Source organism: Topomyia yanbarensis, chromosome 2 (assembly GCF_030247195.1).
Source record: "Topomyia yanbarensis strain Yona2022 chromosome 2, ASM3024719v1, whole genome shotgun sequence".
Taxonomy (NCBI): domain Eukaryota; kingdom Metazoa; phylum Arthropoda; class Insecta; order Diptera; family Culicidae; genus Topomyia; species Topomyia yanbarensis.
Genome location: NC_080671.1, coordinates 125513338 through 125528277, shown reverse-complemented (window position 1 = coordinate 125528277; position 14940 = coordinate 125513338). Strand labels below are relative to the sequence as shown.

Genomic DNA, 14940 nt, shown 5'->3' with positions numbered 1-14940 from the left:
ACCTTTGATTAAAACTTGACAAGCGACAATTTCAATGCCTGGTGTCGAAGGGAGGTTAATTCGGTTGAAAGAATAGCACTTTTTGATCCCCAAAAGTACTCCTCCATAGGGGTTTTCTCGATCCAGACGAATTATATTAAAGTCGTGGAAGTTGAGATTTATATCGGAAGTTAACCAAGTTTCACATAATGCGAAAGCATCACATTTTAAACTATTTAGTAAAAATTTAAAGGAATCGATTTTCGGGAGGATACTTCTGCTGTTCCACTGTAGAACAGTGATCGAATCGGTGACCTCGTTCGATGACTTAGCCATCGAAGGATACGATCGCTGCAAGGAGGGGCCATTTAGTAGTCAACTGCTTCAAAAATGTTTGCACTATAGGGAGAAAACGTATCAGAAGGCTTTTAAGAGGATCAGTAACATTGAAAGCTGTGAAAATTAAGTCCACTATGTCAGAAAATTTCATTAGTCCGCTACTGGACTGAGTATCTGTTTGAAAAAAGGGGACACTTGGGGTTTTGGATGTCCCTGGAAGTGGTGGGTACTCCTTGTTAGAATTAATATTTCCAAGTCCTGGAGCAAATTGCTTCGGCTTTTGTGCATCACTTCCGTTGGATTTATTGGTTGTAGATGGCGCACTCTGAGTGGACGACACCTTGGCACCCTTACGAGGCAATGTAGGGGAGGCTGGATTTCTCCTCTTCCTGGATTCCCCTGGGTTAACCAAAGATGTTCCCTCTCGTGGGTCGTCAGATTCTTGCTCAACGTTAGCCAAACCAGCATAGGGATTTTCGGACAGGACAGATGGCGAAGCATTCTTTAGCATTTCTGCATAAGAACGCCTTGAGCGTTCCTTAAGGGAGCGCTTAATTTTATCCCCGCGCTGCTTGTACGCAGGGCATGATTTAAGAGCATGTGAAGGGCCCCCGCAGCAAATACACTTTTCAGTTTCTTTGTCGCAAGAGTCATCCTCATGCTCTCCTTCGCATTTGCCGCATCGTTTCTTATTTCCACAATATGTGGCTGTGTGGCCCAACTGCTTGCAATTGCTGCAGCTCATGACCCGCGGTACAAACAGGCGAACTGGTAGACGAACCCTGTCAAGGAGGATGTAGTTGGGAAGAGAGGACCCGGCGAATGTCACCCGAAGCGAGCCTGATAGAGAGTAGGTAGTCTTACCTCCCTCGGTGTTTGCGGTATACAATTGTTTGCATTCTAAGATCTTAATCTGTTCAAGAGAGGGGTCCTTAAAGCAGCCAACCCCGTGCTCCAACAGTTCTTCGCATTTCAGGCCCGGTTCGGACACTACCCCATCGATTTCACAGGCCACACAAGGCACGTACGCTTTAAATTCCCGCGTAAAGCGCTCACAGCAAGCAATCGCGTTTGCCTGGCCGAGATCATTCACTAAAACACGTATCTTGTTTGCCCGAACACGTGTTATCTGAGTTACGGCCGGGTAATTAGCAGTCAGATCTCGAGAAAGTCTTAATATATTAACCGGTTTCTCTCCGGTCCGAAAATATACCACCCATGGCCCAGAGGAACCTTCTGGGTACTGCTTTATACGGGGAGCAATGCGAGTATTAGGGGGATCAGGGACTTCCATGATTACATCAGATGGTATTTCGCCCTCGGCCATTTAAGCACGAGGGCAGAGCGTTATATAAACGGGAATGTGTCTTATTATTTGATTACAAGGTAGAGTAAAAGTAGGGAAAAGGAAAGAAAGCAAACGAGGAAAAAAAATAAAGCAAAACTTATCTGCAAACAACGTCGATTGTTCCGCACCAGCGAAAACAATGTACTGGATTTACTGTCGGCACCAGCAGAACGGCAGCTAACGAACGAACAAAGGATGACCTTGACTCACTAAAATTTACAAACCGAACACCACTGTGAAATATAACGATCCGTTCCGTTCAAAGGTTGGGAGACGTATGATCTCAAAGTAACTTGGATGAGGTCGTAGATAAAACAAACTCACTCATAGTAGCAGCATATCAAGAAGCTTGTCCGCTTCGAGTTATGCGTGTTTCTAGAGGAACATCTTGGTGGAATACCAATCTTGTTTGATTCAAAAGGTTATGTTGAAGAGCTTAGAATCTCAGACCCAGATACGGGCAGGAGGATATGCTCTTCGATCATCTAAATGAACTGATTGAAAACAGTCTGCAAAAACGTCTCGTCACAACGAGACTAGTAGACTAAATAAGTTATTTTCGTAATTTAAAGACTTTCATGTCAGTTCTCGTTAAATCTACTAATGGTGATCACTCATCTGACGAAGATGAAGTACTCAACTGTTTTTAAAACACTTTACAGGCTGTACGGAGCCATTACCGACGATTGCCCCTGAGATCTATTTCGGGTAACCATTTGCTCGTAGAATATTGACAACCAAATCGAAGTAGGCGATTGAAAGTTTTGCTCCGTATAAGTCTCCGAGAAAAAATGGAATCATCCCGTTTCTATTTCAAAGAGGATATGAACACTCCGAGTATATTTTGCAAAAGTTCTTGCTTGTAGTCTTACAACAGGATATATTCCATTAACTTTAACATTCAGTCAGAGAGCTTTTTCTTACATCGGTGGAACGTTCAATCGATCACTACATGCTGGATGTTAGTTTGAGTGAGCATCGGCTTCATGCAATGCAACACGCATCTGTAGGGGAAGTCTACTACCACCTTATTTCACATGGTTATCTACAACATTGAAAAAACATTTTCACAAAAGAATTCAAGTTTGGGAGGTGCTATTCACAATGTGTCATTTTTAAAGCAGCACGAGGTCATACAGTGCCTTTATATATCACGTACTGGATCCACGCAATGCTCAGTAACCGACTCTGTGCTCATCGTTAGGACAAGTAGAAATTAGGTAACTGATTGTCTGTTTATGCCTTCAAGGTGGTGTGCTGTCATCACTTATTGCCGATGGCTTTTAAAGGAAACTTAATAAGCTTGGGTTTCCCGATCACCGGTATTTGCATTGACACACTTTTCGATTAAAAAACATTTCACGCAATGAAACATTACAACCGAAGTTCATCTGTTGCAGTTCTTTGACTCTGAAATTACTGGCGCAGTTAAGTAGATTGGAGTAATTCTTGACTCAAATGTACTTGACTGCGTCTGATCACATCGATCTCAAAATCAAGAGAGCTTAAATGGCCTTCGACCAATGCAGACTGGCTTTTTACGAAAGTGTTCTTTGTTCCCTTCGGTTTTCGCGGTCTGTCCACTTCTTGAGATCTCTTTTTATTTCATGAGGGTAGCCTCAAGGGTTCCTCCACTGCTCGGATGCCTTCGCCATGGGTGCCCTAATAATCTTGGATGACGGAACCTCTTTGGAAAACAGAGCGCGCGAATGGCGGCCGAGCGTGGTTCAACGGTAAGCCTCCTCATTATCGCAGATTCCATTTGCCCGGGAACCCAGTATATGGTGGACGACGGGTCGCTGGATTGCTCTATGGCTTGAACATAGGAGTACTTAGACTCCCCTGATTCCAGTGCTTTGATTACCGAGATGGAATCGAAGAAAATCGCCGCCGGATTATCTTCAGGTTTCTTGATGATGGCAATAGCGATGGCAGTTGCACTTCTGCGGAGAAACTGAGCAAACAAAGGCTAGGCGACGTGCGAGGCCCTCTCCAATTCCGCTCACACCCGCCCCCAAGCTCTCGCTAAGTTTCGAGCCGTCAAGGTAAAGGATGATTAGGGTATCTGCGTTCGACCATTTTGCGGGACTTAGCTCTGGCAGATGATCGTCTTAGTACTTCTGCCAGGCTTCTGTGTAAGTTTGGGCCAGGCTCGTGCCAGGCGCGGTTGCGGACCCGATGCAGCTGTGCGATTGTAGGGAGAGGCGTATTGACAAATGTGGCTGTCTATAGCAGGTGACATTCATCATCCACGACTCGTTTCAGGGTGGATACCGCCAGTGCTCACCAGCAGGGAAGTACGCCGGTCTCACTTCAGGCGGCTTCGTCGGGTGTGCTGGGCAGTAGATTCGCAGTCAGTCTGACTGCTCCATGTTACAGCGGTGACAGGATATCAACTAACCTTTGTCAATTGCGACTGGTCATCTCGAGGCCGTTGAACGGGCGACTATGGATAAGTGTCTGGCAGATGTTGAGTGCAGTTCGCCTATTCTACTTCGGGTGACGCAAATAGATGGTCTGGATAAGTCGTTTTCCACTTTCGCAGTCCTTTTTCACCTGTCGGAAGCGCGGAAGAAATATCATCTTCCGGTCGACAGTCACACCAAGGATTTTAGGCTCCTTCCGGAATTGAATTGCGGTTCCAACAAGTTTGACTGGCTTACCGGCGGCTACAAGATTAATCCTGTTAAGACAGGTTTCATCATTAACAGGATTAATCGTAATTTTCCACTAAGTCGCTCAAAAAGTTTTGAATTTTGTATAAAAAATCATAGGGTACATGATGGTTATTGCAAGAGTGCGTAGCAGCGCATGTTGAGGCTGAGATACGGTAACCGACTGAGTCGACCCACCGGCCGACAGCGTTGACGGCTGCCTGTAGCTTCAGTCTTATACGACCAATCGTTATTCCGATAGCTTTTAGTATTATATCGTCGGCGTAGACAAACACGTATATACCTTTCGGGAGCGTGGCAAAAAAGGAGCTCATGCTGACTAAGAATAATGTGACTGAAAAGGCTGACCTGGGTACTGCTAGATAAAACAGCTAATGTTTCCGCGAACACTCCATTGGTTCAACTGGCGAAAAACTTCTTCACGCCATACCGTGTTGTCGGCTTTGGCGAGATCTACGATGGTGAAATCTGCATTCAAGTCGTTGGTTGTGACGTCACTTACTATTTCACCGAGGCAGCTAAATGCATGCATGTACCGGGTCCCTTACAGAATGCGAACTGTCGATGGTCGAGAAGATCTTGTTCCTCGAGGAGGGTCATCAGGCGTCTGTTTAGCTTGTCACACGGTTGCGTTTCGGCTTCGCCTCATCAGAAACCGACACTAACTATTTGTTGGAATAGATTAGCGCCGGCTTGACGCAAATCCCTTAAAACAAAAACACACTTTGTGTTTCAATCGAGCGACTGATCAAACGTGATGTCCCGTCCGAGCAGATGTTCTGTTTATGCCGATGAGACACAGTGAAGTCGAAACATTGCTTGGCTTAGCAGGCCTATACGAAAGCACTATGCTATATTTCACCCTAAGGAGGAAAATTGGGTAAACACCAAAATTTCCCACAAGGGCGAAAATTTTTTTGGTAAAACCAGTCTTTGCACTTGAAGGACACAAATCCTTATTTATTACACGGTTGCGTTTCCGCTTCGCCTCATCAGAAACCGACACTAACTTTTTGTCGGAATAGATTAGCGCCGGCTTGACGAAAATCCCGCATAGAGGGCGCCAACACTAACTTTTCAACGGAAATAGATAGATATTAGGTGTCTTCTACAAAGTTGTAGAGCAGGTATTTTTCAATAATTCTTCCGAACGTTTCGATATTCTATCTCTTTTCTATGAAAAGTTAGTGCTGGCACCCTCTATGCGGTTACAGTTGAAACTAAAATTTTCTAACCAAAACATGACTCGTATTATTTACTACAATTCTTCTGGACATACTATTAAGCTAAATCTAACGGTTATTTCACAAAAATGTTCAGTTCGTGGGAATCGAGTACTGATACACAACCATGCACTGCTAGGCCCCATGGAAAACTGACTCAGATATCACTTCGTTAAAAGTTTAATAACTTCTTTTATCAAAGCCGGATTGACTTGCAGTCTTCGACAAAGTTGTAGACAATTAAATTTTGCAGTGCCACCTAGTGGCAAAAAGGCGAGTTAGTGGGTTTTCTCCATGTAAATTGTGGAAAAATCCCGTACAAACTTCAGGCACGTTGGTCCGGTAGCTAGACTTGTCCGATTTGCTTCAAATTTGGTGCAAGTACTCCTGGTGGGACTAGTAATCGAGTCAGGGGTGGGCCGATTGAGTTTTCAAAAATTCATATTTTTTCTGGGCAGTCTAGTGTGCAGTTTATTCCGTCGGGTAGTGAGGTTGGACTGGGGCTGGCGCTACTCCTGACCGAACTGCTACTGGATACTATTTGGATGGGGCTTAAGGAAGTCAGTAAGACGAGTGGCAACGAGTTCGCCGCGGGTGTGTATTCAGAGGGTCTTTTGCTGGTTTTATGTAGAAAAGGTATAGGCGGCAGCAGTAGGGTTCAGGTGGATTCTAAAGTTATAGGGACTATCCGGAGAGGACCCCTGATTCTCCATGCCGGTAACCGTCGGGGACTCATCCGATGACTCCGGTACTTCCCAAGTCGAGGGCGACACGAGGAAGTGGGCTTTTTGATGTACGGCGAGCTTGATTTGTTGTAAGCTGCTTTGGGATTGACGTTTTCTGACGACGCTGAGGTTTGGCGTTAATGCGGCTGATTTTGTGCCATGGCGCCCTGTAGGAAGGTAGAATGCAATAGATGGGCCCGGTCAGATAACGGAGTTAGGGTTCCCCGCGGCGGCAGCTGTCAGGGACTCACCCATATTCCCGAGTCAACTAGCTACCCTGAACGCACTTAGTTCGGTAGATTTGAGATCGAAATTTGTAATCACGTGTCCACCTCAAATCGAAGAACTTGGCGTTTTAAATGCTATCTACCTTTTATGGGTACCTGGTCATTCTTGTTTTACTGGAAATAAATTGGAGAACGAATTGGCTAAAACAGGCACTACAACTGACTTCGCTGGTCCAGAACCAGCTTTACCACTGTCGAGCAGCTGAATAAAGCACAAGATAGATTCGGACATGCTAATTATTGGCGTAGCTTGCAAACTCAAACAAAAACTTTTCTGTCGAATGTGAGTCCAAAAATGCCAAAGAATTTTCTGCATTTTTTAAAGTACACGGTACTGCTTGCTCAATTATCACATGGCTACTAGCCAGCGTACTGAGTTTTGTTCGTGTGAGCGCTGTGAATCCGATTACGGATCTTCATATCATTTGATATGTAACTGTCCTGCAGTAATGCAATTGCATATCCGGAATTTTGGTTCTGCTTTCGTAGTTGAATCTGAATGTACAGGGAGCTAAAACTCGATGATATGTTATTGTTCCTAACCCATTGAGGTAAAGAGCTATTGCTTTTATCAGTGGGGATCATTATTTATTCTGGAGTGAAGAATTTAGGCCGTTTACTATTATGGGCCATGATTGTAAGGTTTTGTAATTTTTCATTTCCCACCCGTTTTTTCCAGGGCAAGGCAAACATTTCCGAATAATATGGAAAACGTGCCAATCTAGTCAATATATTCTGATTCCTGATTCCTGCTGCTGGTTGTTGGTTTGGAGGTACTAGGAGCAATCGCTGTTACTCCGTTGTTGGTACTGGCCGTTGAATAGGTTGAATATGTATCAGCATTACTATGCCTATTCTAAAAATTTTCGTTAAAGATATCGTATTTCTGTCTCTCTTCTTTGAAAAGTTTTCGTTGACGTCCGCTTTGTGGGCAATATGGACATGCCTTATATTATATACTAAAATTCTTCCAATCGTATTATTCAGCTAAATCCAACAATTATTACGCCTAATTCTAAAATTCGTGGGAATCGACTACTGATTCACCACCATGCGCTGTTAGGCCCCTTGCAAATCTGTCTCAGACATCAATTCGGCACAAGTCCAATAACTCTCAACAAAACTGGATTGATTTGTAATCTTCGATAAATTTGTAGACAATAAAGTTTTATTTCTTATCCTGCATACCGTACCACCTAACCGTGAAAATAAGAGGTAGTTGGTTTTCTTCATGCAATTGGTCGAAAAATCTCATACAAATTTGAAGCACATTGGTCCGATAGCTAAAGATGTCCGAATTGTTTCAAATTTGGAACAGTCACCTCTTGGTCTTTGCTTTCTTGTCACTCTAATATACAATTTACAACAATTTAGTCGCGCTCTTAGGTTACAGCGCTATTATAAAACTTGCCTATAAATACTTTAAGGTTTTTACACGGTTTATTTTGCACGGTTTTTCACATGATTTTTTTTATTTTTTTAAGGTTTTCGCAATAAGCATGGTTTTCGCAATAAACACGGTTTCGAAAAAAAAGGCAAAATATTTCGATGATTTTTCAACAAGTTTTTTTTGGCACGGATTTCCCTATTAACACAGTTTTAGCGAAAATATTAGTCCTTTTGAAAGCAACAGACTTAGACGATTTTTGAGCAAGTTTTTGCAAGGATTATGCAATAAACACAGTTTCTGCTTTTATTGTAAGTCCTTTCGAATGCAAAAAGCTTTTAACAGTATTAAAGAGTAGACGCCAAATGCCTATTTCTGATGCCATTTTGAAAAACAAAATGGCTGCTTCCAATTTCGTGGAATTCTTTAAAGGGGGCGTTCATAAACCACGTCGACTCATAGGGGGGACGGGGGGGGTCTGGCAAAAGTCTACGTTTGTCTACGAGGGGGGGGGGTCTTTGAAAAAATCTACGTAGACTTATTTTTTGTTATTCTCGTATTACTAATTATGAATGGGATTTAAAGAGAGTTTTATTCAAAATATCGGTCTATTCAGTATTTATGCAGAAACTTCAGAGCTAGTACACTATTGAGGTAACTACTCGTTAAGCGACCACTCAACCCAGAACCCACGATTTTTTTTGGACAACCTCACACGTTTTTGTTTCTTGCGTATATTTCGATATAGTTTTGATCTGGGAATAATACAAAATAAAAGTTCCAAAGACGATCGCCAAAAATTCCTCTCGTCGGAAGATTTTGACTGTGAAATCATCTGAAGCACCACTAGTTAGCAGACATGCATGGACCATTAAATGCATGAACCATAAAAAGTTAAAAAATGTTCAAAGTTAAGCATTGTAACAACAAAACGCCCGATTTTTAACAATAAGTAGATTATTTTTTTTATTTTTATTTAATAATTTCGGTGGTTAAAGCAGTAGTGTAGTTAAACTTCTACAACAAAGTGTTCACTCGAGTTAATCAGTTTCTCTTGCAATCATTTACACTGATTTAAAAATTAAACACCCGTTAAATTTTACGTCTTGACCCTATGCAACTCCGTGCAAACCGGCTCTACTATATTTATCTTCGAAAATATTCGGAGTTAAACTTTGATACTTTGCGATAATACTCTAAGGTGATACGGCTATTAATTACATAAGAAATATAAATATTTTTGGGAAGATTTAAATAGCTTCGTTCCCTTAATCAAATAAGGCAATTTAGATTATCTTATCATCTTAGAAATATTGAAATTTGTTCTCAAAAAGTTAAATTTGTGTGCATGTTGGTTTATCATTTTAGTCTAGATGTTAGTACACATCGACAATATTAATTTGTACTTGTTTCTTATAATTTAACAATTTTGAATGCACCAGTAAGGCTCAAAAAGTTTTTAGCAATTCTGCATTGTTGGTGTAGGTCGCACTTCGGCCAAAATTTAAGCTAGTTATAGCAATGTATCAGTGAAAAGAAGTATTCCGCTACACAAACGTTGGAAAGCACCTTGAATCGGTATTAATCGATTTGATCAATCATAGACAAAAAACCAATGTGAAAAATCTTTCCTTAATATTTAAAAAGCTTGAAATAAATCTAAACGCTTATTTTTAATTGAACATTATGATGTGTTTCTTGCTAAATTCACATTTCCTGCGAATAAAAAAAAATTAAAAGTCTACGTAGACTTTTGGCGGGGGGGAGGGGGGTTGGTAAAAGTCTACTAAGGTCTACTAGGGGGGAGGGGAGGGGGGGTGCTAAAAATTCTCATATTTCGGTCTACGTGGTTTATGAACAGTCTATCTAGAATATCGCTAAGCCGGTAGGTGCCATTTTGTATTTTGAAATGGCCTCAGATATTGACCTCTATTCCGTAAAGCCGAAAGAAAGATGGCGCATCTTGATATTCAAAATGGCCTCAAACATCGATGTTTGACGTCTACTCGTTAACCTTCCGGCAGACGCGCTAGTGCACTGAGTGCACGCTGCTCTGAAAATCTAGCGAAACTGTCTTACAGCACCAGCGGGTGCTCGTTCAGTGAGCCATTTGCGCGACTTCCGGGGGGTTAATACTGTCTTGAAACAATTATATTGTTGAAGTGCGGACCGTGAATAAGTGCAGTTTTTTACACGTGCGTATTTCCCGTGTAAAAGCAAACCTTAGTGTAAATAAACTGCCAGCACATAACTTTCATAGATCGGATCGATTTCATTTTCATATATAAATTATTGATTTGATAGCATCGATTTACTACAAATTTCATGTTTTGTGTAGAGCAGCAATAACCGGTAAAAATGCGGCTTTGTAAGCACTAACATGCACTCATAAGTATTTACGCGATGAATAGAATTTGAACCGTTAAACTGTATATCTTATATTTTCTGTTTAGTTGCACCTGGTCTTAATTTCTGTTTTCCGCTTTTTCCTGTGCATTAAGAGTTTCAACCCATTACTCACTCTCAAAACCAAAAACATTACGTTAGTTGTTTACGTCTTACCCATCAACTCAATCTGGGTTAGTAGTAGCTATCTCTTTCATTTCCACCATTAATATGCTTATAAACAAAACAAAAATAAATAAATTAAGAAGGTATCCACATCGCTTCGGGTAATTTTGTGCTTTTTGTTCTATCTAATATCTCGTTTTTTGTGTGGGATCTATTTTATTCTGTCACTTACTCGACCGGGCAATGGCTTGTCGGCCTTCCTCGAACAGAATTTATTCTGACATTGAAGTATTATTCACGGTTGCGACGTTGGCACTGAACGAAAGCCTCAGTAATACATTTAGTTTCATAACTAGCTACATTACGGCAATTGAATCATTAAATATTACCCATTATATAAGAACACGATAGAGGATTTATGCCAATAAATTATGTAGCTTTTTGTTTCGTGATAGCATTGCGAAGCATTTGTTGAAGGTCCTGGAAACGAAAGAGTCACGCGATTTGACATCATGTTTTCACACTAAATGAACGTGAACCGAAATGTTCCGACCATGCCCTATTTATTCGAATCAATACAACTTTCATTACATATACATTTTGTTTCTTCTCTTATCCAACAGATACTTCCGGAGAGTTAAATTTTCTCACGCCCAGTTCGGCAAAGGACATTCAGCGGGAATTCACCGCCGGCATTAAGGAGCGTTGCAAAATTCCAGTTATCAACTGTCAAGCCGTAACGACCGTGCTGGATCCGGTAACGGGCAATATCAGTACCGTCCTGACGACGACTTCGCCGCAGACAGAGACGGCCACGACGGCGGTCTCGAGCAAGAAACCGAGCTACCTGAATCTGGCCTGCTGCGTCAATGGTTACTCGAACCTGACGACGTACGATTCCAAGCTGAGGCAGGACATCAACAAGTCGCGCGAAGTATCTCCGAGCCGGCCAATCATCGCCACGTTGCACTACAATCGGTCGGATGGTGGCAATTTTCAGCTGACCGCGCCCACACTCAGCTATATAAGTATGAATAATAGCATAAATAATAACATCAGCAACGGAAGAATGGGCGGAATGGTGAACGGAGCGGGACGATACGGAGGGGCTGGTGTAGTCGGTGGCCAGGATGTGACGGATAATGCGTCAATGTTCAATGGAAACGGATTCGGCGGCGGATTGAAGACCAACGTAATTTCATCGCAGTCCCAAATTAGTAGTGTGCGCGAGAGCGAGAAGGTAGTGAAGAAGAGCTTCATTCAGCAGCGCGTGGAAAAGTTGTACGGTAATGCGGAAGGTGTCGTGATAAGTAAGCAAATTTACAATAGCAACGAGAGGAAATATTTGAACAACATCGCGAATGAAAATGTGAGCAAAAATTACTGCAATGCGATTCTCATGAATGGGAACGGAAGTGTAGCTGCTGGCGTCGGTGGGGCTGCTGGTGGAGGTGTTAGTTGTGCCGGTGGGGGTGGAGGGGTAGGTGGTTACGGTGGTCTCGGATCGAAAGAGAATCTCGACGAAAACAATAAGGAAATCGATGATGATCCAGATATGGAAGCGCTACCGGTGTTGCGGCATTTGCGGCCCGAGTTTCGCGCTCAGCTACAGCTTTTTTCGCCCAAGAAAGTTCTCAAAACATCACCGAATCGGAGTGTTGTTGGCAGCAACGGTACCGGTGGAAGCTTGAACGGCAATAACGGTCACATAATGTCCAATGGTTCGGAGTTAAGGTAAGATGGTTTCTTGAACAAATCAGAAGATTTTAGCAATATTTGGCGGAGCAACAGTATTCGTTAAACCGACCGTTATTTCCGATTGCATAACTTACCTAACGGAATTTTTTTGGGCAAGACCATAATATATTGTGTGTATAAGGACACAATACCTAACATAAAAGTTTGGTTTTAAAGTGTTTCGGATTCTACTCGTCAGTAACTAGCATTAAGTTGGTGCTAGTTACTGACGAGAAGAATCCGTTACATTGGAAAACTAAACTTTAATGTTAGGTATTGAGTCCTTATGTACAAAAAAATATTTTGGTCTTGCCCAATAAAATTTTTTTCGAAAGGGAAGTCTTGCATAGTACCAGGCTTTTGGGTCTCATCCCAAAAGACGGTTTCAGTTCAATATTGCTCATCAGCAAACATGAACTTCTGCGCTTAGTACTGAGACATCACTCGGTACCAGCAAGTTGTTAAGGTGTTCACGCAAGACGTGTGACTTTTTGGATTTTAGTGCCTAATTGGCATCAGTTTGGTGCTGTTTTAGACTTATCTAATTACCATTAAATAGGTGCCAGTTACTGACGAGGATAATCCGAAGCACTGAAAAATCAAATTTTTAAATTTTTCAATTGTTCAACGTGTTTCTATTTAAATAGGCCGACTTTGGCCGATCTCTCTAACTGCGATTGAATAGGCAAATTAGGTGACAAACAAAGTTTTTTTTAAACAAATCAAATTGAAAAAACGCTTTCTGTTAAGTTCTTATGATCGGAAAAGCAACGGGTTTAATGCGCGTTAGAAATAGTTTCTGTTGTTCTTTGCCACTAGACACAAAACTGTCTATGTTCTATGGGATTACTTATATGGGTCATTCATTTTGGAGGAATTATACATCTAGAGCCAACATAGAGAAATCTGAATTTTTGTGTTAATTGAATCACCCTTCGGTCAGTGTCCTCGTTTTGACAAATTGCTAAAACCCTTGATATTCCTTTGATTATATCTCCGGCTCTATTTACTCTAAAATCAAAGCGCAGGATGTTTTAAAATGAAATTGTTCAAGGAGTTTAGATAAAATATTAATTTTTAGCGACAGTGCTGCAAACTATGATATTTTCCCAGGTAAAAATGAAAAGTTCATTTTTCTCGTAATACATATCTTTTAATTTTTAAAATTCTAATTTCATCGTGTACCTCAGACATTTTTACATAAAAACACTTCGAATCTCAATATAATTTGAGATAGTCCCGAGATATGCCGCTCTGAAGGAAAAAAGAACGCATTTTGCCATATTAAATTCAATTTTTTATTTATTTATTTATTTATATTTATTGAAGAATCTTTAAATGGTCATAACAACCGAACCTGATCTGCTAGAGGCAAAACAAAAACGTAATTTTTCGTCATTGCTCGTGTGCTTCACGATAAATTATGTGTGAACTCAGTATACTAAAGTTGGATTTTTGTCATTGCGCTTGCGATTTTATGCGAGAAATTGATGTTTTTTCGCATCAAACTATCTCAGGATAAGCTTAAATTATAATGACTAAAAGTGTTTTTTATGTAAGGATGTCTGAGGAACGAGATGAAACAAACACCCAAAAGTTGGCCGTAATACCTTTCTGGTAATAAGAAAAAATGCTCTAGTAGCAAGACGTTTAATAATAAAACGATCCAAAAAAAATCCCCAAACGGCAAAATCAACACATTCAAATCTTCTCTGCGTCGCACTCATGTTTCATCAATTCGTATAAATAAATATTGACGCGTCGGATTGTCTGGAAGTGTGTAGCACATCGCTTGTCATTGTATTGCACATCAAGCGAAGCGAACACAATGTGGAAGACTAGCTTCGATTTTCTCTACACGACACATTCCGTATTTGAAATTCGTTGCTTCAAAGCACGGACAGACAAAAAACCGACTCGGAATAGTGGTGGGGTATTTCGGTCGGTGTTAAATTGAAATTTCTTTTCGATCACGGACGTCAACAGCAAGGTAGCGACTGCACAAAACATGAAAAGTCCTTCCCGCCATGTATGAGAAGCAAGACCTACGGTTTGGATCCACGTATCCGAACTGAGGGTCCAGATCCAGACACTTGCCTGGATCTAAGCACCAAGTCTGGACCTGATTCAGGTCCGTACTTGGTTAGAAAAAAGGGGATGGGCTAGACCCAGGTACTGGTCCAGACCCGGGAACTGGTCTGGGAACTGGTCCGGATCAGGAACAGTGCCGGATCCTGGAACTATGTCGGATCCGAAAACTGTCTAAAATTTTGATTTCGCTATCTAACCTACCCAGTAAAAAAAATCTATAATTCCAGCCGATTTCTGCCAATATTGGGGCGGACTCCAGTCTGAATTCGGGCAGAAAACAGAATTTCGGTTGATTTGGTTCATTACTAATACTATCATAGAAATGGACCAACTTTTAATTTTTGCCTTGAAAAATACCATAGTTGGCAGCACTGCCGCAAAAAAACTAATAATTCTAGACTCCTTGAACAATTTCCTTCAGAAAGCAACGGAGGTTTGATTTTAGAGGAAATGAACCGAAGATACCGTCAATTCACCAGTCACCGTGCGTTTAAGCGGATTTGGCGTGACCTATTTTTTAATCAAAATGATATCCGCTCTCATAGTCACCGTAAAAACATTTTCATAATACGTTACAATTTAGAAATAATATCAAGCTATTAAAAACAAAACGAGAATATGGAGTTGAGGACATTTGT

At 41.4% G+C, this 14940-nt stretch overlaps 1 protein-coding gene across 1 annotated transcript in view; it reads left to right on the top strand.

Moving 5' to 3' along the window:
- The window catches only part of LOC131680906 (uncharacterized), a 159892-nt gene that overhangs the window by 122383 nt on the left and 22569 nt on the right, over positions 1 to 14940 (top strand). The window contains exon 4 of the mRNA XM_058961623.1: positions 11098 to 12208. Within this exon, the coding sequence (XP_058817606.1) occupies positions 11098 to 12208 (1111 nt within the window). The remainder of the gene's footprint in view (positions 1 to 11097; positions 12209 to 14940) is intronic.